The following is a 26,343-nucleotide window of genomic DNA, read 5'->3' as shown; positions in this document are numbered from 1 at the left end:
GGAATTTGTGGAACATCTTAATGGAAATATATGGGGTGTCGAATTTACGGTTGATTACCATTGTAATGAAATACACTTTTTGGATGTTTTTTTACAGCGTCTACCTGATAATACCCTCAAAACTTCTGTATTTCGCAAATTTCCAGAATACAATACCTTGCTCCATGCCAACAGTCTACATCCCAAGCATACTATTAATAACATCCCCAAATCCCAGTTTTTGCGGATAAAAAGGATATGTTCCTCTGAACAGGATCTGAAACAACATCATGATGATCTAGCCAACAGGTTTCTTATTAGAGGTTATTCCGGACATACTATTCATTCTGCCATGCAATGGAGTAAAAACTATACCAGGGATACACTATTGGAATATAAAGAACATTATAGACAGACTAACTATGATACCTGTAGATTTGTCACAACCTATGGCAGCACCTTCTGGACATCATAGACAAACATTGGAATGTACTAAAATCTCACTCTGTTTTAGAGGATTATTTGGGGGACAGATGTTCATTCTCTTATAGAATGGGCAAAACATTAGCATCACATTTCTCCCATTACAAGAAAACAACTTCTAGGGATGACACTCTATCCCAGAGGACACTAACGGGTGAAAAACTGGTTGGAACTTACCCCTGTGGACACTGCAGTTTTTGCAGCTACATATTCAAAACCAAAACATTTACTAGTAAGAATACGGGACATCTATATAATATTGGTTGTTTTGGTAATTGTAGCTCAGATTGGATTGTCTATCTTGCAACATGCACCTGTCAAACTTTTCATGTTGGGCAGACATCTAGACAATTCAGAATTAGAATATCTGAACACTTGGGGGATATTAGGAATGCCAGGATCACCAATGCCCTACATAGACACTCATTGAATCATCCCACTGCTAAATTTACGTTTACTATCATAGACAACATTATAGGTAATCGTGCTTTCAAAACTGGATGGCACAAAATTCTTAACAATAAAGAAAGAAAATGGATAGTGAAACTAGGAGGTTTGTTTTCCCCTGGACTCAATGATAAATTATAGATATTGGTTTTCTTAGGTTATATGTTTATGCCCGATTTGTTTTATTTATTTCATTATTCCAAAAATATATATTTCTTTTTCATACACATGCTATTTGAACTATGTACTTATATATATATATATATATATATATATACATATGTGTATTTATGTATTAACCTATATTTTTCTTATGACAGGAAATGATGTCATCATTGCTGAGCTATTTATTGTGGGGCTTTTTCTTTAAAGTGTTTTAATCTACTGATGAAAGCCTTGTGCTGAAACTGGTCTAGTATTCAGCTTAATAAAGCTATTTGTATCAGTCCCTTCTGGTGCTGGCATTTTTTTCATTTTTGTTCAGCATAGATATACTGAAACCTGTACAAAACTGTTAGATTAGTTAACTTCACTTTATTGTAAATATTCTTGTATATACCATTTGTGATGTAAATGTTTGACTTTAATAACCATAACTGTAACTGGAGTTTTTCTCCTCGGGTCTCCCCTGAAAACAGGCTTTTGGCTTAGCTAGACCAACCTGGTTAACAAATGACAATAAATAAATAAATATAAATAAAATTTCTCTGCAGTGGTATTAACGTCTTCATCATCCATGCCACATATTACCTCATGAAAATGTTGTTCTTTTGTATAAGTGTTACTTTTTGCAGTCCCTGATGTCGAAGGTAAAGATTCCTCGCCTTCTTTAAGTTTGAATTGAATATTAGACTCTTGACATATTTTACGAACTTGTTCCAAAATGAGTTCCAGTTCTATAAAAAGACAGAGGTGCAAAGCAATGAACAGGGGTTGCATTAGTAACCATAAGCTTTATTTCATTCCAGGGAGACTACAAAATAAGAAAGTTACGTACCATAAAAAATGCTTTTAAAGACATACATTCTAAGATAATTTTTTCCAAAGGTTTTTTTGAGTTATTTAGCTGTCTTCTCCGACCACACTGTAATATACTTTTCATGTCACAAGAAAGGATCAACATGCCACATACTAAAGAGTATCAGATGGTGCATGTACATATATCACATTACACTTTGGTCTGACTAAATGAGAACTTACTGCAGTATACGATCTTTGAAAGGATTCAGCAGTGACGCTAGCAGGAATAAGTTACTAGATGCCAGGAGCACAAGCAAATATTTCATGCTGATTGTGTACAGTGGGCTATCAAATGTCACAAGTCACCACAGAACGACAATGCAAAAGGAAAACTTTCCCCAGCTATGTACCACAGTAATTCTGACAGAAACCATCAAAAGCCTTGGAAAGAAAATGACTAGAACCTGATGCTAAGCAAAAGGACAAAAACAATCTCCGGGGAAAAGAAAAAAACTTTTACTAGCATACAGTGAGATGTACAATATTACTGACACTTAAGACTGCAGGCAAACTGGAGACCAACAAAAGTTTGCTTTTAAATATTAAGAGAAAATTATTCCATCACTATGTTGTGTTACCTCATTATACTGCAGATGGTGTAGGAAATAATTTTAAAGTTGTTACCCAGATGCAGTAGCTACCGGAACAAATAGAAGTTTGCTTTCACAGAACTCAAGGAACAGAAATAACAGAAAATTCAAAATTGGGTATAGTTTTTGAAGTACAACCTTACTCCATTACAATGCTTTAACTCCAAAGGCTGTAAGCAAATATCACCTGTTTAGAAAGTACTCAGGATCATATGGTATTTATAAGCATATGAGAGGGTGTAGCTATGTGAGCAGTTAGCAATATGTAGAAGACAAAGCATTTGAAGAATGCTGAAGATGATGCATAACATCCATGCTGCCATCTAATTTACCTTAATTCATATTTTTCTTTTATTCATGTGCTCACCCAACAAAACATTACATCTGTTAGTATTACAGTCTTTTTATTAACTCCATGTTGTAAATATCATAGACTGGCAGTCCACTCACTGAACATGTTTTCTCCTCAATTTTCTATAATTAAAACCTTTCATTCCTCCCCTGAAAAATATCTAGCTTTTGGGGATTTTAACCAAGAACATTCCATCAAATATGTAACAGGCAAATTCTTATGTACCACAAATAGTCTCCTCTTCTCCTATTCTAACTCAAGCTTCTTGGCACACAGAGCCTCCGATCAGCAGGTGTAGTGTGTATTAATTATTTTATTCCATTTAATTTCTTAGTCATACTTTTCTGCATCGCATCTTTCAAGTAATGTTTATTATTTCTTGTACGCTACCTGAATGAATGCTAAATACTCCGACTTACTCAATGCTAAATATGTATTCTATGAATATAGTGACAATTTACCTATCTGCCTCTCTTGTAATATTAATTACTAATAATTTCATTGTCAGTTAAAAGATGGGTCCTAATGTGTAACACGGGTATTTATATGTACCACACATGCTCTCACTTGCTGTCTGCAGTGAGCTGGTTGGGACATATTCTTCTGGTGAAATTTCCCTGTAGTCTGTATCAACAGGTGATCCGAAAGAGGCATCTTCTTGCTCTTGACAAGGGAGTGCAAGTTTCGCATGGTATACTTCCAAGTCCTGGGCTGAAGTCTCTGAAGCTAAGCTTGCTGGAACCCAGGATGTAGTATTATGGCACTGTTAAAGGTAAATCCTCTATGAGATTTGTGCTGCCTTTAAAATCAGTTTTTCACTCATTCATGATTAGATAGAAACTACTACGTAATATTCATTTATACCTGTGTAATACCCCCAAATTTCTTGAGAACATCCTGTGGAAAATAGTGCATGTGCCTTTAAAAGTGCAAAGTGACTTGTGTTTGCAACTTTCTCACAGCAATTTAGTCATGAAATTAACTGCATTAGCCAATTACCAGTTTAGTGATATATGAAAAGACACAGCTTGACAAAGGCAAAGCAGGAGGTTAGACAGTCAGTCACAGGTTCATCACAGGTTACAGTAGGGGTTCTGATTGAAGATCTGTAGAGTTGGATGGCCTAGTCAAGACTCTTTGTGGATTTAACCTGAGGAATATTTCTGGAGCTGGAAGGAAGAACTGAACAAGGCCTACAGCTCTGTTTTTAACAGCCTGTTGCTGAAAGGATTATCTAGGACTGAACCTGATTTGTAGTGTACACTTATGATCTATAAATATTGCACTGTGGTACTGTACAGAATTCTGTAAATATTGTGTAAGGTTTAGTGGGACAACTGTCTTTTTTGTTTCTTTTTGCTGGAAGAAACCTATGTTTTCTTACAACTCTGGTAGAGAATGCAGGCAGTTTGGCAAGGAACCAGCAACTATATACACTTGTTATACTTCTGCTCCAAACTGCATGCATTATTTGCTTTACATTTTCTCTGTGGAGTTTGTAAATAAAAGCAATTTGCTGCTTTTCTGGGTGCATTTCCTTTCTAATGAGAGTCATGCTTTCTACTGTACTTGCCTTTTACTGACAGTCATGGACAATTTGGTAAAAGCCTTAGTGGAGTCCAAGGCAGTGACTAATCAGAAGCTGTTAAGTAGCATCAGCAATTGTTAAGACTGATTAATCTGATAGCTACCACCAGAACTGTGCTTACTATAAAGAAATCTAAATGGGGTAAAGTACTCTCTTCCCAACAAACTGGTGCAGTATTAAAAAGTTACATGAGCATGGGGGTAAGATTAAACTGACTGAATAGTTTAAAAAAGAAATATTAGCAAGGACTGGAGTAACTTCTAAAGTGCTAGCCATAAAATTTCAGAACTGGAATTTTAATACTGACAAGCTGGTAAGAAAGCAGATGCATGATGTGAAAATTAAAGGTATACACTCACCATAACTCGGCATCTGTGTTGACCATTTACATCTTTTCGTCACTGTAGATGTTAAAGACCTCTATTCATGTATCCCCCATAATGTAGCGATTGAATGGGTAACAGACATGCTGAGGTTATTAGGAGCACCTATTGCTGAGATCCAACTAGTGGGAGAACTAATAGACATGGTTCTTTCTTATAACTTTATTATGTTTAACAAAGAAATATTCCACCAGAAGATCGGCGTGGCGATGGGCTCCCCATGTGGGGCCAGCATCGCTAACCTTGTTATGGCATTATGGGAGAGGACTAATGTTTTAGGAAACGACCAGTTTAAGAACCAGATTATATTTTATACAAGGTTCCTCGACGATTTGTTTTTGTTGTTTGAGGGTACCCAAGCCGAAATTGACCAACTAATTTCAACATTTAATACCAGCACAAATTTTCTCAAGTTTACATTTAAATATAGTAAAGATTCTATTGAATATTTGGATGTTGACTTAAGTAAAGATTACGACAATAGAAAGTACATGTCCAAAATATATGTTCTTGCATTTTACAAGTTGCCACCCTACCCATCACAAAAGATCGGTCGTTAAGGGCCAATTGGTTAGGGCGGCTAGGATGACAACAGGTGACATAGAGTTTCAGGAAGAATGCAACCTATTGGTTAAGTTTTTTCTTCAAAGAGGTTACCGTTATGACTTCATTTAAGAGATAGTAAACGAAGTTAAGACTAAGAGACTAATAGGTAAATATGTACCTTTGTTGGGGGGCTCCCAGCCAAGGGGACACGATCCAGTTGGGGAAGTTATGAGCGAGATTAAACTTACGTATGTATGTAGTTTTACATCTTGTTTCAATTTGGATGCCCAAGATATCAAGAATATTTTATTTAAAAACTGGGAATTACTAACTACTGACAACCATTTGAAGGTGTTAATTCCAAGTAAACCTAAGATAATTTATAAACGAGGAATGAACCTTAAAGAAATTTTACAAGTTAGGTGTAGTAGCCCCACTGTTAATGCTGGAATGTTCAAATGTAATATGTGCAACTATTGTAAGTATACTGAAGAAGGGTGCACTTTTACAATAAGGAATAATAGGTATAGGATAAGAAATAAATTTAATTGTAGCAGTAGGCAAATAGTTTACCAGGCAAAATGCGTGGAGTGTGCAGCCTTCTATATTGGTAAAACTGATAGAAGGCTGCACGATAGGATTTATGAACATATTTACAGTATCAACAGAAACAAATTAGAAAATGCTTTGGCCAGGCACTGTCAAGAAAATGAAGGGCACAGTTTTAAATTCAGAGCCATTGATCAAGTGTGTGAGGATCCCAGAGGTAGCTACGAGCCCCTTAAGTTAGAGAGAAAAGAACTTATTTGGCAATTAAAGACGAATGCCAATCAGTTCCCTGGGATTAATGAAATGACCTCCATTAAATGCATTCTAAGACTTAAAAATCTAGAAAGATAAGTTAGAATTGCATTTTTAATTGGAAAACTGATATAATTTTTACTTGTTTTTAGGCACTGGATTACAGCTGGATCAAAAGGTTAAAAAATTTTTTTGACGTTTAATACGTAAATTTGTCCCTTTTATTTATTTTTATATTTATTTTTATATTCAACACACCACTTTCATCAAATTAATATTTAACCACTTCACAATTAATAATTTTGTATATATGATGTATTTACATTTTTTATATATATATTTATATTCATACTTGTTTATTATGTTTTATACGTACAGCTTTATTGTCTATCTACTGATAGGGTTCGCATAAAATGTTGGTTAATTTAGTTGCGATTTTCTATAGACGCTGTACGAATATTTATTGATTATTTAAATTACTGTTTTTATGTAACTGCATCATTCGAAGCGTTTGACAATAGAGTGCACAGTGTTCACCCCTAGACATTAGGTTTCTAGATGGATAAATTGTTATATTAGTAATTCATGAACGATGTTTATTCAGCCCCGGTTTGAATAAGGCATAAGTAATAATATTTATTCAATATTTATTCAATATTTATTCAACATTTATGTAATGCAATGTTTCAGGGAAGGAGAGAGAGAGAAAAGTTTTTATTATACAGACTATCTGTTCATTTTGACTGTTTTATGCACTGCCAAGATACGCATTTTGCATTTCGTTTTTAAATAAGTGTTTCGACAATTGGTTATTCTCTATTACTTTTTATTTTTTTCTGTACCCTTTGTGGTAGGGATCATGTACTTGGTTTTAATTACCTGACTGTTGGCATTATTAGCGATCGATTTACTATATGGAGATTATGTATGAGATCTACCTGTTTTGAAGTCTCCTTTAAGAACTCGATCATTACTGTGTTTGACTAATTAATTAATTGACTAACAGTTAGTTTGATTACTATATAAGTGTTTTGAATTGATTACTACTGTTTGTTTGTCTTCTGAAAAAGTTAGCAGTAGTTACTGCGACAAAAAGTGTATGAGAATTTTACGCACTTAAAGAAGGAAATTTTAATAAATTGTTTCGTGGAAGTTTGAGGCTCTTTTTGGGTTCCTGGTTCGCTTTTCTACATTTACATTATTTCTCAATTTACGGATTATGGATCTGACCTCAGATCTGACTCTCAAGCTCCTCCCTCTACCCATAACGCCCTCGTCCATCCCAATACCTCAGATTGAGTTTACTGCCTTAAAGGTCCTAAAATGTATGAAGTAAAAGGAAGTCAAATAGCACCAGGGCAGGGTCCTAAGCTAGAACAACAGGTATCAAAAATCCATCAGGTCATTTCATAAGATGACAGAAAGGAGAAAGGAGGGAGGGGAGTTGTGAAAGAATGAAAATGGACAACACAGATACCTAGCTATGTTGAGTACATAACTTTAATATCTGATCTTGTCCTTTTCATTCTTCTTCAGCATATGGGAGAAAGTCACCAGCCACGTAGATCTTGGGTGGCCTACATGGAAGGATATTCCGGAGAACTGCTGAACCAAATGGTGCTCTGCTTCTGGAAATTATGCCCAATTTGAAATGAGTAACAAATGTATGGACATTAGATCAGGCAGCTACTGCAAAAAAAAAAAAAAAAAAAAAAAAACATCAATGTAAGTTCTCAGCCAGAAAGCAGATGAGGTGGCTATGGATCTGCTTGAATAAGTCTTAGGTGGTTTTGGCAGGCAAAGACATTGTGAGACCTTTTTGGGAATATATCCAGGAAATGCAATTAGTTATCCATTTGACCAATGTAACTTTAGAAATTTGAGACTGCATCTGACTACGTGAAAAAGAGATAAAGAGACGGTCCGTTTTTCTGAAATCTTTTGTTCTATGTACAGAGAAACACAGATGTTTATGCACATGTAAAAGATGTAGCATGTATTCTCCTTTGTTCAGGAATTTTGAAAAGTAAACTGGTAAATGTATAGTTTGATTTATATTTGATTCAGAAGCCACTTTTGGTAGGAAAGAAATATTGGCTCATAAAGTAACAGTGTCTTTATGAAAAACACTGTAAGTAGGTTTTGATGAAGAACCTGGAGTTCAGAAATCCTTTTAGCAGATGCAATAACAACTAAGAAGGCTGTTCTCTATGACAGGAATTTCAAGTCAGTTTTCACTGAGGCTCAAAAGGTTACTGAGTTGAACCTTGAAGCACTACTGTTAAGTGCTGCCAGGGAAGTGACAGAACTTTCACTGGGGGTCGGAGCAAGAAGGTGCCCTTTAGAAATGTTTTGCACAGTTTGGAAGCAGTGAAGCAAGAAGCAGTGCCCCCTGAGTGAACATCTGAAATGGCTGCCAACTGTATTTTAACTGTGGAAAACCTAGCAACTTCTTTAAAAAGAGAAGCTAAAAACTCAAGGACAGCAGAAGTACAGGCAGTAAAAGGATCAATGTCACTGTTCAAGGCCCAAATGGAGACTTTTTACAATTTGCTCTTGTAAATACTCTTAGCAGAATCTTTCTGTGAAGACATAAGTGTGACACTGCCAGCCCATCTATCTGGAATTTTATAAATAATTCTGTGTCATTTGTGAATATTAATATGATTTATACAGAACTGTATGTTATGTACTGAGCTAAGATGTAACCACAGCACACCCTGCTGGAACATAGAAGATTAACTTACAAAACTTAAAGAAAAATAAGTTGAAATTAAGTGCTTAATACTGTGCTATAAAAGTTAGTTTCAATACAGCAAGACGACAGGATGTCTAGAGTTAGAGTTTTTTAATTTTATCTTGAAACAGAAATAATTACTAGGTTTAAAATGTGAAGTGTTTTATTGCTTTGTGACTTCCTGGCAGCTGTATAGTTCTGAGAGACATGTATTTCTCAAATTCTAAGTATCTGTTTAGCCTGGGAACTGAAGGCAGGTGACAAAAAGTGATGTCATCCAGGCTAACCCAGAAGTAAAATGTGATATTGATTTAAGAACTCTCTCAGAAAGAGAGACTGACATTTTGTATCTTGTCTTGGACATAGAAACATCCCCTCATCTGCATTTGCCTTGCTAATAGTAACTAACTAGGATGCAGTAAAATATTTCCTGTGATTCTCATCATCATCATCATCATCATCATCTTCTTTCGGCTGTTCTCGTTAGGGGTCGCCACAGCGGATCACCTGTTTCCATTTCTTCCTGTCCTCTGCATCTTGCTCTGTCACACCAACCGCCTGCATGTCCTCTCTCACTACATCCATAAACCTTATCTTAGGCCTTCCTCTTTTCCTGTTACCTGGTAGCTTCATCCTTAGCATCTTTTTCCTAATATACTCCGCAACCCTTCTCAGCACATGTCCAAACCAACGTAATCTTGCCTCTCTGGCTTTGTCTCCAAACCTTCCAACCTGGGCTGACCCTCTAATATACTTATTCCTAATCCTGTCCACCCTCGTCACACCCAGTGCAAATCTTAACATCTTTAACTCTGCCACATCCAGCTCAAACTCCTGCCTTTGTGTCAATGCCACTGTCTCCAACCCATATAACATAGCTGGTCTCACTACCCTCTTGTAGACCTTCCCTTTCACTCTTACAGGTACTCGTTTGTCGCAAATCACTCCTGACACTCTTCTCCACCCACCCCATCCTGCCTGTACTCTCTTCGTCACCTCTCTTCCACACTCACTGTTACTCTGAACTATTGACCCCAAGTATTTAAACTCGTCCACCCTCGCAACCTCTACTCCTTGCATCCTCACCATTCCTCTATCCTCCCTCTCATTCACACACATATATTCTGTCTTAGTCCTGCTGACCTTCATTCCTCTTCTCTCTAGAGCATCTCTCCATCTCTCCAGGGTCTCCTCCACCTGTTCCCTATTCTCACTACAGATCACAATGTCATCTGCAAACATCATAGTCCATGGGGACTTCTGTCTGATCTCATCTGTCAACCTGTCCATCACCATTGCAAATAAGAAAGGGCTCAGAGCTGATCCTTGATGTAACCCCACCTCCACCTTAAACGCATCTGTCACTCCCACCGCAGACCTCACTACTGTCACACTACCCTCGTACATATCCTGTACCACTCTTACATACTTCTCTGACACTCCTGACTTCCTCATACAATACCACAACTCCTCCCTAGGCACCCTGTCATATGCTTTCTTCAAGTTTACAAAAACACAATGCAACTCCTTCTGACATTCTCTGTACGTATCTGTAGTGCTCTTTCCCGGCATTAAACCATACTGCTGTTCACTAATTATCACATCCCTTCTTAACCTAGCTTTCACTACTCTTTCCCATAACTTCATGTTGTGACTGATCAATTTAATCCCTCTGCACATCACCCTTATTCTTAAAAATCGGTACAAAACCACTTTTTCTCCATTCCTCAAGCATCCTCTCACTTTCCAAGATTTCAGTAAACAATCTTGGACATAGAAACATCCCCTCATCTGTATTTGCCTTGCTAATAGTAACTAACTAGGATGCAGTAAAATATTTCCTGTGATTCTGAACTCTGAAATAACTGTGTCTGTTATTGAGTATTGTTTTGTTCTTTTATTATTTATTAAATATATTTAAACCTTTTAATTGTGGCTGGTTTGCTTAGAGATATCTAAGCTCTTAGAATACTTGCATACGTATTTGGTGACACTGTACAGGCCGCTCCTAAATAGCCTTGCTGTTGGTCAGACTACCATTTGGATTAATAGTAACATTACACAGTAGAATTGGACACCCTTTGTAAGGGATGTATGTAGCTGACAAAGAGGAGCTGGTGGCAGTGATAATTATCTTATAGTCTTGGCAGAAGGGGCATAGCTAGTAAACCTGTGTCAGCCTTTCCCAGGAGTGTGTGTGTGTGTGTGTGTGTGTGTGTGTGTGTGTGTGTGTGTGTGTTTGTACAGTATATCAATCAAATCTCAAAGTGTGTGTGTGTGTGTGTGTGTGTGTGTGTGTGTGTGTGTGTGTGTGTGTGTGTGTGTGTGTGTGTGTGTCAGCTAGTTGGGCAAGGACACGAAGCACTGGTTGGACAGAGAGGGTGCTGGAGGTTTTGGCTTGATCCCTGAGCTGAGATCGTAACCCTACAGCTGTGCCAGTGGGGAGTCTTAGTGGGGATCTGGAGAAAAAGGGAGAAACCAGCCCCAGACTGACTGTGGTCTCTGTGTGATCTGAAGGGAAATTGTACTTTACTGTGTGTGTACTTGTCCTCTTCCCATTGTGTACATCCTTCACTGTTGCCAGTGGTAAGGATTGAGGCTCCTTGATTACTGGTCCAGTGCAGAGGCATCACATATTAATTGGCAGGAGTGGTGGGATAGCCACATCACATATTAATTGGTTGACAGTGGTGAGTTAGCCACATCACGTATTAATTGGCTTGTAGTGATGTGGATATTGAATTCCTGTAGCCTTTGTAAAGTCGTCACTGAAGGTGTTTGTACTCTCAATCAGCCACGTGGTGAACATTCAGAGTTCATATCACAATTGTTTTTTTTTTTTTTTTTGTTAGCTTAGTTAGTCAGGGAGAGCAGGCAAGCATGTCAGCAGAGGAGTATCGCAAGCTAACAAGGAGCCAGTTGGCTAAGATGTGCCAGGCTAAAGGACTGGTGCATGCCATCCTGACTAAAGCAGACATGATTGCAGCTTTAGTCACAGCTGCATCACAGAATAGCAACCAGGAAGACAATCAGACTGGCCTTGGAGATGTACAACTCTTACTCAAAAAATGGACAGCTCAACCTTTTGACAGAGGACTTAAAATCCATCTAGAATTAAAGAGACTTGAGCTGGAGGCCAAGCATTTGGAAATAGAAGTAGCAGAGAAACTGAGACATCTGACGACTGAGGAAAACGAGAAACTGCAATGCCTGGAAGCTCATGAGAATGAGAGGCAGAGGCAACATGAAAAGGAGTTGCTGACTCTTTGCCACAGTCATGGAGGTAATGTGGGAGAGAGTAACCAAACCCCAGAAGCAACAAAGGTCAGTAAATTTCTTCCACAATTTACAGAGGGGGATAATTTTGATAGTTTCATTCATATGTTTGAGAGAGTATGTAAACAGTATAATGTTGATCAAGGGCTCTGGGTACGTTTCCTGACCCTCTTACTCCATGATAAAGCTGGAACTGCCATTTCTAAACTATCTGATACTGATTGTTTAAATTATAATATTCTAAAAAAACTGTTTGCTAGAATGTTTTAAGTTAACACCTGAGGCTTACAGGAAAAAGTTTTGTGAGCATAGACTCAAGGCAGATGGAAGAGTGTGTGAATATGTTGCTAAACTAAGCACTTATTTTCATAGGTGGGTGAGTAGATGTCAGGTCACCACTTTTGAAGGCTTGGCAGACTTTTTAGTGAGGGAACAAGCCCTTAGTGCTTTGCCTGAGGACATTATAATTTGGTTAGCTAATAGATAATGCACAATTGCAGATGAGTTGGGGATGAAGAGAGACCTATACCTAACAAGCAGGGCATTACTGCACAGGAAAGGGATACCCAGTGCCTCTCATGGGTCTAAGGGAACCCATGGTGGGCAGCCCACACTGCCCCAACAGAGTCTGCCAGTAGCAGGGAAAGCCACTAGTCCAGGTACATGTCCAGGACCAAGGGCTAAATGCTTTCAATGCAACCAGTGGGGCCATGTAGCATATATATGTCCATGGAGGCAAGGTGGGGAACAAAAGGTGGGAGAGCCAGTAAATACAAATGACAAAATGCAAGCAGTAAGGTGTCTCGAGACAACAAGGGTACCAAACTACCACATGAGGTTATATCCTGTCTTAGTAAATGGGAAAGAGGCCATGACTAAGAGAGACACAGCCTCTGACCTAACCATTGTGAAGCCTGCAATGGTTACAGAGGAGCACTACTTGGACTTTCTACTCCAGTCAGAGCTTTAGGAGGGATCCCATTCCAAATACCTTTGGCTTGGGTTCACCTTGACTGGGAGAGTAGAAAAGGAAGCCAGCAAGTAGGTGTGTTTGAGGATATCCCTCCAGACATCCTGATAGGGAATGATTTTGATAATGCAGTACTGTGTGTGCATGCAGTTACATGAAGTCGGGCTTGGAGACAAACATGTGGGTCTGGTAGCCTGGGGGAGACCCTGACAGACTGCACACTCATGACCACGACTGGTGAGGTGGTTACTTCAGAAAGGGAGCTACCCTATAGCAGTGAGACTTAAGGTGAGCCACAGCTGCTTGTGGGTACTGATTTTCCATTGGATAGTGTGACTGCAAGGTTAGAGATGAGTAGTAATAGCCAGGCTGACAGCGAGGCACTGCTGTCAGAGGATACCAGACTTTCTGTGGAGGGGGAGCTAGGAAGGGCTACTAAGAGAGAGTTGCGACAGGCTCAGCTCTCATACACTACATTACAAGGCCTGAGTAAGGTAGCTAGTGAGGCACCTGACTCTCATGGGAAAGGGGAATCTATATATTGGGACAAAGGGTTACTGTATAGAGCATGGACACCTGAGGGAGGGCTAGAGAGTGAGAGAATACAGCAGTTGGTAGGGCCCAGAGCCTACCGTCTGGCACTTCTAGCTATAGCCCATGATATTCCCTTTGCAGGTCATATATAGACATGTTATGCATAACTTTTATTGGCCTGGAATTTCCAGGGATGTAACAGGGTACTGCAGGACCTGTGAGTAGTGCCAAAAGGTAGGAAAGGCAGTAGACAAAGTGAAAGCTCCCTTGATGCCTTTGTCTGTGATTCAGGAGCCATTTCAGAGGGTATCTATGGATATTGTGGGGCCTTTGAGTACCCAAAGTACCACAGGGAAAACGTATATCCTAGTGGTAGTAGAGTATGCTACCCTCAGGTGGTGGCTCTCTCCTCCATTGAGGCAGAGAAGGTGGCAAATGCTTTGTTAGAGATTTTCAGCAGGGTAGATTTCCCAAAAGAAATACTGACTGACAGAGGTGCAAATTTCATGTCAGATCTGCTGGCTTGTCTGTGGAAGTACTGTGGGGTGAAGCACCTAATGACCATCCCCAGGCTAATGGCCTTGTTGAGATGTTAAACTCTACACTCAAGATGATTCTATGGGCATTTGCAGACAAGTTTAAGTGGGAGTTGGACAAATATTTGCCCCAGCTGTTGTTTGCTTAAAGACACGTTCCCCAGGAATCCACAAGTTTTTTTACCCTTTGAGTTGGTGTATAGGTATAGGGTGAGGGGACCTCTAGATTTGATTCGAGATGAGTGGGAGGGTGAGTGTGAATCCCACAAAGAGTCTGTTGTGGCATACGTCCTAAACCTCAGGGCAAGGCTCAGGGAACTAATGGGCTTGGCCCAAGAGAACCTGGCAGAAGCCCAACAGCAGAGAAAGGTCTGGCATGACAGGAAAGCTCGAGCTAGAGAGTATGCTGTAGGGCAGCAGGTAATGGTTCTCATGCCTGTCAGACACAAAAAGCTGCAGGCAGCCTGGAAGGGACCGTACAAAGTGGTAAGGAAGGTCAGTGTGATGTTAACTACATGATAGAACTGCTAGCAAGGAGGCAGGGGCACAAATTGTACCATGTTAACATGATGAAACCTTACCATGATAGGGAGGCCTTTGTGCTGAGTATTTGGAGTAGGTGGCAGGAGAAGTCTAAGGGGGATCTGGTGACTGATCTCCTCAGTGAGGCTTGGACTGACACCTCAGTGGAAGGGGTAGCAATGTCCCAGCAGCTATCCCTTACCCATGTTCGAGAAATCCGAGCAGTGTTACAGGAGTTTGAGGATATGTTCACTGGGAAATCAGGGTGCACCCACCTGGTGCAGCACCATGTGGATACAGGACGCCAAAGGCCTATAAAGCTGCCCCCTCATAGGGTGCCTGGGAGAGTCAAACAAACTCTGAGGAAGGAGATACAGGAAATGTTGGAACTAGGGGTAATTCAGGAGTCCAGCAGTCTCTGGGCCCCCCAGTGGTGCTGGTACTAAAGAAGAATGGCAGCACCAGGTTCTGTGTGGTCTACAGGAAATTAAATTTTCACACAGAGTCAGATGCTTTCCCCATGCCTAGGAAAGATGAAGCCCTAGAGAAGCTGGGTGTGGCTAAATATCTTACCACCACTGATCTTACCAAGGGTTACTGGCAGGTACCCTTGACTCCCAGTGGTAGAGAGAGGTCAGCCTTTGTGCCTCCTTCTGGCTTGTAATGAGTTCACGAAGATGCCCTCTGGGATGAAAAATGCCCCAGTGACTTTCCAGAGGCTGGTAGATCAAATCCTAGCTGAAGCAGGAGACTTTGCCCTTGAGTACCTAGATGATACTGCCATCTACAGCCATTCCTGGCAAGAGCACCTTCAACATGTCAGGGAGGTGCTGGGCAGACTACAGAGGGCAGGGTTGACCATTAAGCCCAGCAAATGTCAGGTGGGTATGGCAGAGGTCTCCTACCTGGGACATAGAGTGGGGAGGGGGTAAGATCAGGCTGGAACCTGCCAAAGTGGAAAGCCATTCAGGCATGGCCTGCCCCGTTACCAAAATGCAGGTGAGAGCATTCTTTGGGACAGCAGGGTACTACAGAGAGTTTGTTTCCAATTATAGTAACATAGCTGCTCCCCTCACAGACCTGACAAGGACAAACAGGTCAGATAAGGTAGTGTGGACCCCAGCATGTGAGAAGGCATTCCAGAAGCTTAAAACAGCTTTGGGAGGACCTCCTGTGTTACCCAGTCCAGATTACAGCAAATAATTTGTTGTGCAGGTGGATGCTTCAAACCATGGGGTGGGCCTGTACTTAGCCAGGTTTCCTCAGAGGGAGAAGAACACCAGTGGTATATCTCAGTCATAGGCTCCAAACCATGGAAGAATGCTCTACAGCTGTAGAAAAGGAATACCTAGCCATAGTGTGGGCACTGCAGAAACTTCAACCTTATTTGTATGGAAGGAAATACACTGTAGTTACAGACCACAATCCCTTAACCTGGCTACATCGACCAGCCAGCAAAATGCCAAATTACTAAGGTGGAGCCTAGGGTTGCAGGCATATGATATGATAGTACAGCACCATAGTGGGGTTAGCAATGTCAATGCAGATGGGATCACAAGACAGGGAATGGGGTAATGTATTCCCAGATAGGCTCAGCCCTCTCAAGCAAAGTTTCTCAAGGGTTACTTGAAAAGCTAGCTTATGTTTTTGGGGGGGTGTGGGGATACATGACACTGCCAGCCCAGCTGACTGGAATTTTGTAAATAATTCTGTGCCATTTGTGAATATTGGTATGATGTATACAGAACTGTATGTTATGTACTGAGCTAAGATGTAACCAAAGCATACTCTGCTGGAACACAGAAGATTAACTTACAAAACTTCAAGAAAATAAGTTGAAGTTAAGTGCTTTACAGTGTTATAAAAGTTAGTTTCAATACAGAAAGAAGACAGGATGTCTAGACATAGAGGTTTTTTTTCTTTTGTCTTGAAACAGAAATAATTACTAGGTTTAAAATGTAAAGTGTTTTATTGCTTTGTGACTCCCTGGCAGCTGTACTGTTCTGAGAAATGTGTATTTCTCACACAGCGGTGCTAAATTCTATGCTAAATTCTAAGTATCTGTTTAGCCTGGGAACTGAAGGCAGGTGACAAAAAGTGATGTCATCCAGGCTAGCCCAGCAGTAAAATGTGATATTGATTTAAGAATTCTCTCAGAAAGAGAGACTGGCATTTTTGTATCTTGTCTTGGACCTAGAAATATCCACTCATCTGTATTTGCCTTGCTAATAGTAAGTAACTAGGGTACAGTAATTTCTTTTAGATATAGATAGGAATATAGTAAAGATTAGTTTAGATGTTTTCTGTTTTCATGTGAGACTGTCCTGCAATGTTGTTTTAAAATATTTCCTGTGATTCTGAAGTAACTGTGTCTGTTTTTGAGTATCATTTTGTTCTTCTATTATTTATTATTAAATATATTTAAGCCTTTTAATTGTGGCTGGTTGGTTTGGAGATGTTTAAGCTCTGAGAGTACTTGCATATGTATTTGGTGACACTGTACAGGCTGCTCCTAAGTAGGCTTGCTCTTGGTCAGACTACCATTTGGATTAGTAGTAACATTATACAGTAGAATCAGACAGCCTTTGTAAGGGCCTTAAGCAGCTGATAAAGAGAGGTTGGTGGCAGTGATAACTACCTTATAGTGTGGGCAGAAGGGGGCATAGCTAGTGAACCTGTGCCAGCCATTCCTAGGAGTGTGTGTGTGTGTGTGTGTATTTGTGTGTATGTGTACGTGTGTTTGTATATTAATCAAATCTCAGAGTGTGTGGGTGTCAGCTACTTGGGCAGGGACACGAAGCAGTGGATGGACAGAGACGGTGCTGGAGGTTTTGACCCCTCAGGTGAGATCTTAACCCTATAGCTGTGCCAGTGGGGAGTCTTATTGGGGATCTGGAGAAAAGGGGAGAAACCAGCCCCAAACTGACTATTGTCTCTGTGTGCTCTTAATGGAAAGTGTACTTTACTGTGCATGTACTTGTCATCCTCCCATTTTGTACATCCCTCATTGTTGTGGTGAGAATTGAGGTTCCTTGATTACTGGGCCAGTGCAGGGGTGTCACAATAAGTATATCATGAACTGCTGAAGAAAGCCTGGGCTCTCTAGGTATTAATGGAACTGGAAAAAATCATGTGGTTAGTTTGAAAGTTGATATACTGGGATGTTTCATCACTGAGAGGAAAGGTCTGGACTGGGGTTCAGTATCCTAAGAGGATAAGAATGATGAGACCAAAGGAAGGGGAACCAGACCTGGTGAGGGCAAAAGATGGCAATGAGGATGACCAGCTCTTCAACCAACTGGCTCTCTGTAAGAATTTTGGAATCAGGGGTACTGTGGGATATGCGTAAAGGAGACCAGAGGGCCAAACATGAGCTAGAACATCTGTCAGTGACTCCCCTTGATGGGGATCAGGGCAAACTACCTGTGCATTTGTTGTTTTGTGGAGAAGCAAAAAGATTGCAGCACAGTTGTCCCCAACAATGGAAAATTTCCTTCTCCATTGATTGATTGAGAGACCACCTGTGAAGCCTCAGAATGGACTTGCTGAGTTCATTCATTAGCATGCTAGATTTCCCCAGAATGTGTATTACTAGAAAGCGGTTGGAATAGACTGCCCAGTGCCATGCTCTAATAGCTTCTCTGCAGAGGGTGTAAGACTGAATTCCCCCTTGTTTGTTGATGCACCAAACCACAGACATGTTGCTGGTTTAGATCACAATGGCCCCTAGAGGGAGAACATCTTGAAATGCCTGCAACACTAACAGGACCGCTCTCATCTCTAATATGCAAACTGATCTCTTGGGAGACCATGGACATTGGATTTTCCTTCCCAAGAAATGCCACCCCCCACTTGGGAGGCATCTGTGGTTACTGTGGCCACTGAGGGAGACAGAATGAAGAGGTGTCCAATGTAGATGTCATCTGACTGGCTCCACTATCAAATATGTTTTTTAAATACCAGAATATGTTTGATCAGAAAGCACAGAGACTATTGAAGAATAAACCACTGAACAGCTAGAGTCCATTGAAGAACACACATATAGTAATGTAATGGGACTAAAACTATAGCTGCTGCCATGAAAATCTGGGGCTTAAAGGACATGTCTGGAAGGAGAAGCAGGATGGGAAAGAATTTGATGAACCTGGGACTTGACTGTACATATCCAATGTGCATTTAAAGAAGCAATCTAACTTACTGTGTTTAGATGAGCTCCAATGAACTCCACGTCCTGTACTGATAGTAGCTTGGATTTGGAAATACTGGCTGTAATGCGTAGTGTTTGGCAAATTTGGACCAAATAGCTCCTGGACTGTTCTAGGAGATGCATGGTCGGGGTGTTGAGGAGACAGACATCTAGGTATGGAAACACTCAGAATACTTGGTCTCATCTGAGCTGCTATCACTGCCATACACTTGGTAAACACCCTGGGGGATGTGGTGAGTTCAAAGGGCAGGGCTCTGAACCAATAGTGATTGGCTCCCAACCAAAAGTGCAAGTGTCTTCAGGATGTCTGTTTATTTTGATATGATAGTATGCATCCTGAAAATCTAATGAGCACATCCAATCATCCTTGTGTAAAAGAGGTAGAATGGACTGAACTGTGACCATTCAGAACTTTGACTTCCTTACATACTGGTTTAGATTGCTTTGATCCAAAACTGGTCTAAGGTCTCCTGTCTTTTTTGGCACTATAAAGAACCTCAATTAAGTTCTGAATCCTCTCTGATCTGGTAGGACCTTCAGGATGACTCTTGTCCAGCAGCTTCCGAATTTTTTGAGCTGCCACTTCTCTCTGACTGGGTGGAACATCATTAAGCTTTCTTCTTTTGAAGTAAAAGTTTGAGAAAATGGCATAAAGTAACCTCTGGATATTATTTTTAGCACTCAGGAATCTTTTGTTATAGCAGCCCAGGTATCTGGGTGCAAGGACAAGCGTTCCCCAACTGCCTCCAGAGGTAGGCAGTCAGGTAGCACTTCAGGGGCACTGAAATGGTCTATCTGGGAAAGAATCTCCGATATCCTCATTTTGCAAGCCTCCTCTGCTTTAAGGATGGTATCTTCCATTTGAATGCTACCCTCTGCCTCTGAGGGAGTTCATAAATCCTGGAAAGATACCCGGGATTTACTGAACCACATTTTCTTGTCTCCTCTGATTCCTTGAAAAGGACTGAGGGGTAGAGAAGTGAATCCCAACAACAGTCTTTCCTTTCTGTTTACTGCAGGAAAGTGTTTCTTTCACAGGAGAGTCAAACAGGAATGTTCCATCAAAAGGACCATAGATGTAAGAAGACTTAAAAGGCTCCTCAAAATCACATAACCGCATCCAGGCATGTCTCTTTAATCCAATGCCTGAACTAGCGGCATGTGAGGTGCCTTCTCCTGCATGAGAAATCAACCTCATGGATACATTAGCAATAGAGTGGCCAGCTGTGAAGATGATCTTTTATAATCCTCTGTAGACGTGGACTCTGACAGAATGTTTGAAAACTCCTTGGTCAAATCTCTCTGCAGTGTTGTAAAGTGCGCCAAATAATTCAGGGACCTTAAGGGCAAAGGTCGTTGATGCAAACACATGCTTTCCGAACCTGTCTAATGTCCTGGACAGATCTAGGACTATTGAACGAAAGTTCAATAGTCCGAATCCACAATCACCGAGCACACTTTAACGAAAGTGCTTTTGTTAAAGTGTGTTAAAAAATACATTACATTTACATTTTTGCAGGGGGCAAGCCCCCCTGCACCCCCCACATGGGGGGATGTGCTCCCTATACCCCCCTACTTTAATATTCTCACTCCAAGATCGCACTGCAGTGAGGAAAAGGGAATTTTCCCTTATCCTCACTGTACTGCGATATCTGCAACAGGCATACTTATGCAAAAGTGCTTCTTTGGTGAAAAGCACTTTCGCACAAGTATGCCCTGCTGAATATGTTTCGGTGATGTTGCCGTTCGGGGATCTGTACGGATCCCGTCCTGTACTGTCTGTTGGGGGGGGGGGGGCTAGAGGAGCTCTGCTCTGCTAGCTCTTTCTTGGTGGCTGCAGCCACAACCATTACATCAGCAGGGACTCCTTTGCTCCAATGGGGCTTATTTTTTGGAGGAGCTATCATTTTATCTGGAAGACGTGGAATTGGTTCAACTGACTCCGGTTCCTTCCATGCCTGGACAGAGACTAGATGGATGAGCTCACTGGCCAGGGAAGTCACCCAAGATGTAGATGGGCCTGAAAACAACCCACCTTTCTGCTTAAGGATCTCCAAAATGTCTCCAAATGAGGCATCATCAGGTGGTGATCTGGGGGGGCTTTTCCCATTCATCAAAGTCAGAATCTTTGGTGAAAGATTCGAAAGGGGAATGTATGAGCCTCCTTTCACACATTCTCTTTCTGTGAACCTCCTCAACAGGATATTCTGGAGAGCTGTCTGAACAGAGGGGTAGTTTCTCTAGGGGGAACTCTCAGGTTGCTAGTTGGAACTAGCTGTCCCTATGGACTAGGTCTGTTGAGATCACAGCTTGTAACCATAGCAGGAAAAATGTAGGATTTGAGGACGTATGAGGGACCAGATCTCTTAAATGACAGAACACCCTCTCCAGAACCTCAAAGGCTGACAGAACAGGAGAAGCTGTGGCTGACTGCACCAGAGCTGAGACCTCCAAAGTAATTAAACCACACCTTTGTCTAGATCCATGCCTCAAGGAAGGAGCTTAGCACAAGCAATTTAGTGTCAGTGTTCCGAGAGGCAAGGATGGCTCTGACACCATCACAGTAGATCCTGGCCCCATGGATCCAATGTTGGCACTTCGTCTCTTAGACTCCTCCCAGTCTGAGGGAATGGGAGCAGAACTGGTCAGGGTTTGGCTCTGACACTGATACTCTTGGAACTCTTGGAGCCTGGGTCTCAGAAACAGAAGGCTGGATTGGATAAGAAGATGATACAACTGTATGGGAGGTGGCAGGAAGGCTTATGGGTCCAATGGGAGATGGTGATGGCACAATCCCCCTCTGGATCTAAGCTCTGAGGAACTTTCACATCATCCTATCCACTTCCACTTTGGAAAAACTCCTGCCGGGCCTGACAGATGAGGTAGTAGAATGAGGTTAGGAGTGTTTTCTCAGAGTTTGCATTAGTGGAGAATGGAGCTGAGGAGCAATGGGGTCAACTATGAACTCAGGAGAGTGAGCTCTTGCCATATAAGAAGAGCTAGGAGTCTGAGCCAATGGTTTTGGATCCATAGGTTGAACAGTGGGACTGGCTGAAATAACTATTAGATCAGAAGACTTAGGACCCAAAGTTTTTTTCTTTGACTCTGACAAACTTGGATCCAATGATCTTCGTATTATTTATTTATTTATTTATTTATTTATTTATTTTGAGGCTCCAAGGATGAACAGGTCTTCTGAGCCTTTGGGGGAAATTGTTTTCTATGCTCTGATGCAGCCTTGGACAGTTTGCTGGGGGGGAGAGACCCAGAGGAAGAAGAAGATGGACGCAATAACCCTTTGAGGACTAGTTTGTGTCTCCTGTTCGTAATAGCCCTCAAGTTAAATATGGCACAAATGGTACAGTTTGTGCCCAGATGTGCTGCTCCCAAACAATAAACACACTCCCTGTGGGCATCCGAGTTTGGAATTTTGTGCCTACATGAACTGCATTTTTTTTTTAAAACCTGTAGGCTTCTTGGCCATAGTAGCTATCAATAACAGAAAAGGGGTAGATAAGAAAATATAACTTTTTTTTTAATACAGACTATGACTATAGAAATAGGACTACCAACAATGGTAGTTAAGAATACCCTGTCTATCTGGGTAAGAAAAAAGGAATAGGAAAGGGGTATATATACAGAAGGGTACCAACAATGATACATAAAAGTTATTTTGCTAAGGTAGAGAGCTAATGAAACCAAAAGGAAGGAACTATAAAGTAATTAGTTAAATGGAAATAGAAGTAAAGAGATAGTAATATGCAAAAAACATTACACAACATGAAAAACACTCATACAATGGTTCTGTGTCTGTGTGAGATGGCGGCAAATGAGATCTAGGGTATTGGGGTTGGATTAGAGCATTATGGGTAGAGAGGAGCTTGAGAGTTGGATATGAGTTGGATATGAAGCCTGTAGAATGTGGCCGAGTCAGATCCAAGGTCAGATCCGTAACTCGTATGTTGTCAAAGAATGAAAAGGACAACATCAGATCATACCTTAAAGCTGTGGTTAAAACCAGATGGTAATAATAAAATGAAAATGTTACACATTCTAAAAGTGAACAGATTTAAGACAGCATTAGCTAAAATATGAGAAAATGGGTGTTAAAAGGTGAACTCAATAGCTATGTCAAATTAGTAAGTTTAAAAGAATGCTGACTAGTTAATGGCACATTTTTAAAATCTGAACTACTTGCTTCTAAATTTAAAGTTGTAGTATGAAATGTACACTCTCCTGTGAAAAAAAAATAGCACTTGATAAATTAACTTGAATCAGACTTGGTGGGTGGGATCACATAGCCACATTCTGTCTCACTAATGCTAAAAAAAATACTACTAGTAGAAATGTGAAAACTGACATACATGCATACCTCTCAACCATACCGAATTCCTGGGTATTTACCGGTTTTGAGGTCGAAATAATGGGGTGCCACGAATTTCTGAATGGCCTCTTTAATTCACAGATTCCTGGGGTTTTCTAAATTTTTTTTTTTTAGTTGTTGCTGATGTCATCGCGTGCTGAGACAGCCAGCCTGTTGGAAAAGGGCTCCTGGCATTGCATGACTGCGTCTGCATCTGTAATGTTTACCTTTTTTTTTAAGGCACACAAGTTCAGTCCTACGTACCATATTCAACGTTTGCAGCAGCAGTCTTACAGGCAGTCCCACAGCAGCACATATCGAGTGGAGCTCCGTACATTTTATTCTTTTTCTGCCAAGAAATAAAGATGTATTACTCCGGACCAGAGGACTCAGGAGCTGTAAAAGGTGTAGAGCTTTTTTTTTTTTTTTTTTTTTTTTAATATTTAATTAGTAAAAGTAAAGTTAAAAGTTCTGCAAGGAAAGTACTGAAGACAGAAGACAGTTCTACTTCAAGAGTTCAAGACGGGTTGTACTGCAGAGCCAGAGTCCACTCCTGAGTCCTGGACGGGTTTGCCCACTGTCTGCAGCTGCTGCAAGTAAAATTCAGGAAGGAATCCCAGACCCAGACCTCAGGGAGACCCAGACTCAGGATCAGGACACTCAGAATGAGAGAATTTCTCTCCGACTGCAGGTACGAATACAAAAAAAAAAAAAATGGCAAACGGAAATGGATATGACTAGTAGTAGTACTGGTCCTGTGACTTTCCCAGATTGGGATGTTTCCAGGGGCTGACAGGGCCTTGTCCTTCAACCTGAGCATGTATCATTGAGACATTTTGTTGAACTCACCATTTGCAGATTAAAAGTTGCTGTAAGGTGCACTGTGGCCACATAGTATGTGTTTGATGGGTTCAGTTAATACAGACACTTTATTAAGGATAATACATATTTTTTATTAATGGTATATTTATTTGTTTTTCATATTTATTTGTTTTCAGTTGTGTTTTATTACATATTCTCTTCACTTTGTCCATGTTTTCTTCAGGAGAATATGCTCTCTTCTGTGTATCTCATAGAATGTATTTAAGTCCATTATCGATGCTCCGTTGCTTACTTGTATTGCTGAGAAAATACTAAACGGTATACAAATTAGTGTTGATTGAGACTAAATGTCAGTCATGATGCTAAAGTCCAGCTGACAGACTTCACACCAAATGAATGCATTCCAGTATAACTGACACCATTTGCAAGGGTGACACCACTCTAATTTTGAGTAGAAATCCCACTCTTACACATGAAAGTAAAACAAATCTTTTTTTGCAGGGGACAAAACACCTTGTACCACCAGTGTGTGAGAGCAAACCCCTACACCCCTACAGCTTTATAATTCTCATCTCAAGATCTTAAGACCTCAGAGATGAGTGCCATACTCAGATTATTGGAAGAGTGGGCTCTTTTTTTCTCTTTCATTGTAGACAGTGTATGGGGCAGTATAGTTTCTGTGGGATTTTCTTCATTTATTAGCTGCTGAAAAATGGCAGGTTGTTGCTGGTATCCCTGTCCTTGCCTTACAGCTTAATAGCATTTCTTTGTGTCATCTGCTGAGTCATTTTTCAGAAGATGGTAGTTTGCCCTGTGATGCCTTATTCTTTACTTTTCTGACTGCTCTCTTAGCTTCTTTGTTAGCCAACCAGAATTCCTTCTTAGTCATGCCTGTGTTTTCTAATGTTTTCTTCTGATAACTTCCTGGACTTCTGCATTCTAGTACCAGCTTTCCTTGTGTACCTTATTTCCATACCTGTCTCAGCCACATATCTCTTCTATGATATGTTGAAATGTTTAGCAGAGAAATGTATGGGTTTGAAGTGGTGTATGTTTGCTTTTTTGCATTTTAATCATTTCTAAAATATGTGTAGTGTGGGTACTCATTGGGAAAATCATTGCCCCTCACTTATCTATGGCTTGAGAACATTTGATCACCTTAGATGTTAAGTACTACTGCACAATCATCACTCAATTAACCAGTTAAAATTGCTCTGCAGGAAGGCGGTAGAGAAAGACATTAATGGATGACGTTGTAAAGTGCACACCCATACTCATTCACCCCCACTGTCGTTTATTCACGACCGACATACACATCGATGCACCTGGTTTTCCTCAAGTGTGATCCCGAGTCATACATTCTGCTTATGTGTCACACATTTATTGATAAAATTGTCATGAGTATGCTCTGGTTAACACAAGCACTGTCTTAAATGTTCACTTTTCTTGCTTTTCTGTGTGTTTCACTATTTTGCTTAAAATCTGTGTGAGAAAGGAGCTGCATCTTCCCACAGGCAGGCTGGTTCTATCCCTGGTGACTCATCTTGCCATGGTCTGAATCCAAGATTATATTTTTAGTACATTCCACCCTGCTGTGCCTGAATAGGACTTGATACCCCCTTCCCCATGGATTTCATAGTCCTCTCAACTTTAATATTCTTTCATATCTATGTTTTGGCATGTACAGTACTTACAAAAATAAATCAGACATTCCCATTAAGAAGTTTATTTTGGCAGAATCCAAAGTTTGTTTACACTACAGGACACATTGTTAGATTTTTGTGTGTAGGATAAATTTATTTTGTTGGTATCACATTATTCACTAAACATTCATCAGTCGCAGAACATCCTGTAATTGTGCCTCTTGATTTACTGATTCTGAGAAAAACTAAATAATATCCTTGTCACAGTATAGCTGTGTGTGATGCCATATGTGAGTGACTAAATGTAAAGACAAAGTGTGGCTGTTACATGTATTAGAAATAGTTTCCTAGAGCAGAACATCTTGATAGCACCACTGACTTTCTCCTGTCAGAAAAAAATATTGGAAGATGTCCTTTTCTGGTCATTATTCTATGGGATAGGATTACAAGCACCCAGCCTTTATTATATTTGATCTTTATTTTTGTTTTGGGAAGCTGATGGTTAAACAATTTGTTTTTTAGCATTGTATAACTCTTTTTTTCT

General features: G+C 40.4%; 1 protein-coding gene across 1 annotated transcript in view; it reads right to left on the bottom strand.

Moving 5' to 3' along the window:
• LOC122798817 overlaps positions 1 to 26,343 on the bottom strand; it is a 3,666,270-nt gene that overhangs the window by 552,865 nt on the left and 3,087,062 nt on the right. Inside the window, exon 20 of the mRNA XM_044067940.1 lies at positions 1,660 to 1,805. Coding sequence (XP_043923875.1) covers positions 1,660 to 1,805 — 146 coding nt within the window. The remainder of the gene's footprint in view (positions 1 to 1,659; positions 1,806 to 26,343) is intronic.

This window comes from Protopterus annectens, chromosome 3.part1 (genome assembly GCF_019279795.1).
Source record: "Protopterus annectens isolate FY-2018-M chromosome 3.part1, PAN1.0, whole genome shotgun sequence".
Classification (NCBI taxonomy): Eukaryota; Metazoa; Chordata; order Ceratodontiformes; family Protopteridae; genus Protopterus; species Protopterus annectens.
Note: the sequence above shows the minus strand (reverse complement) of the source record. Positions and strands in the feature narration are given on the sequence as shown.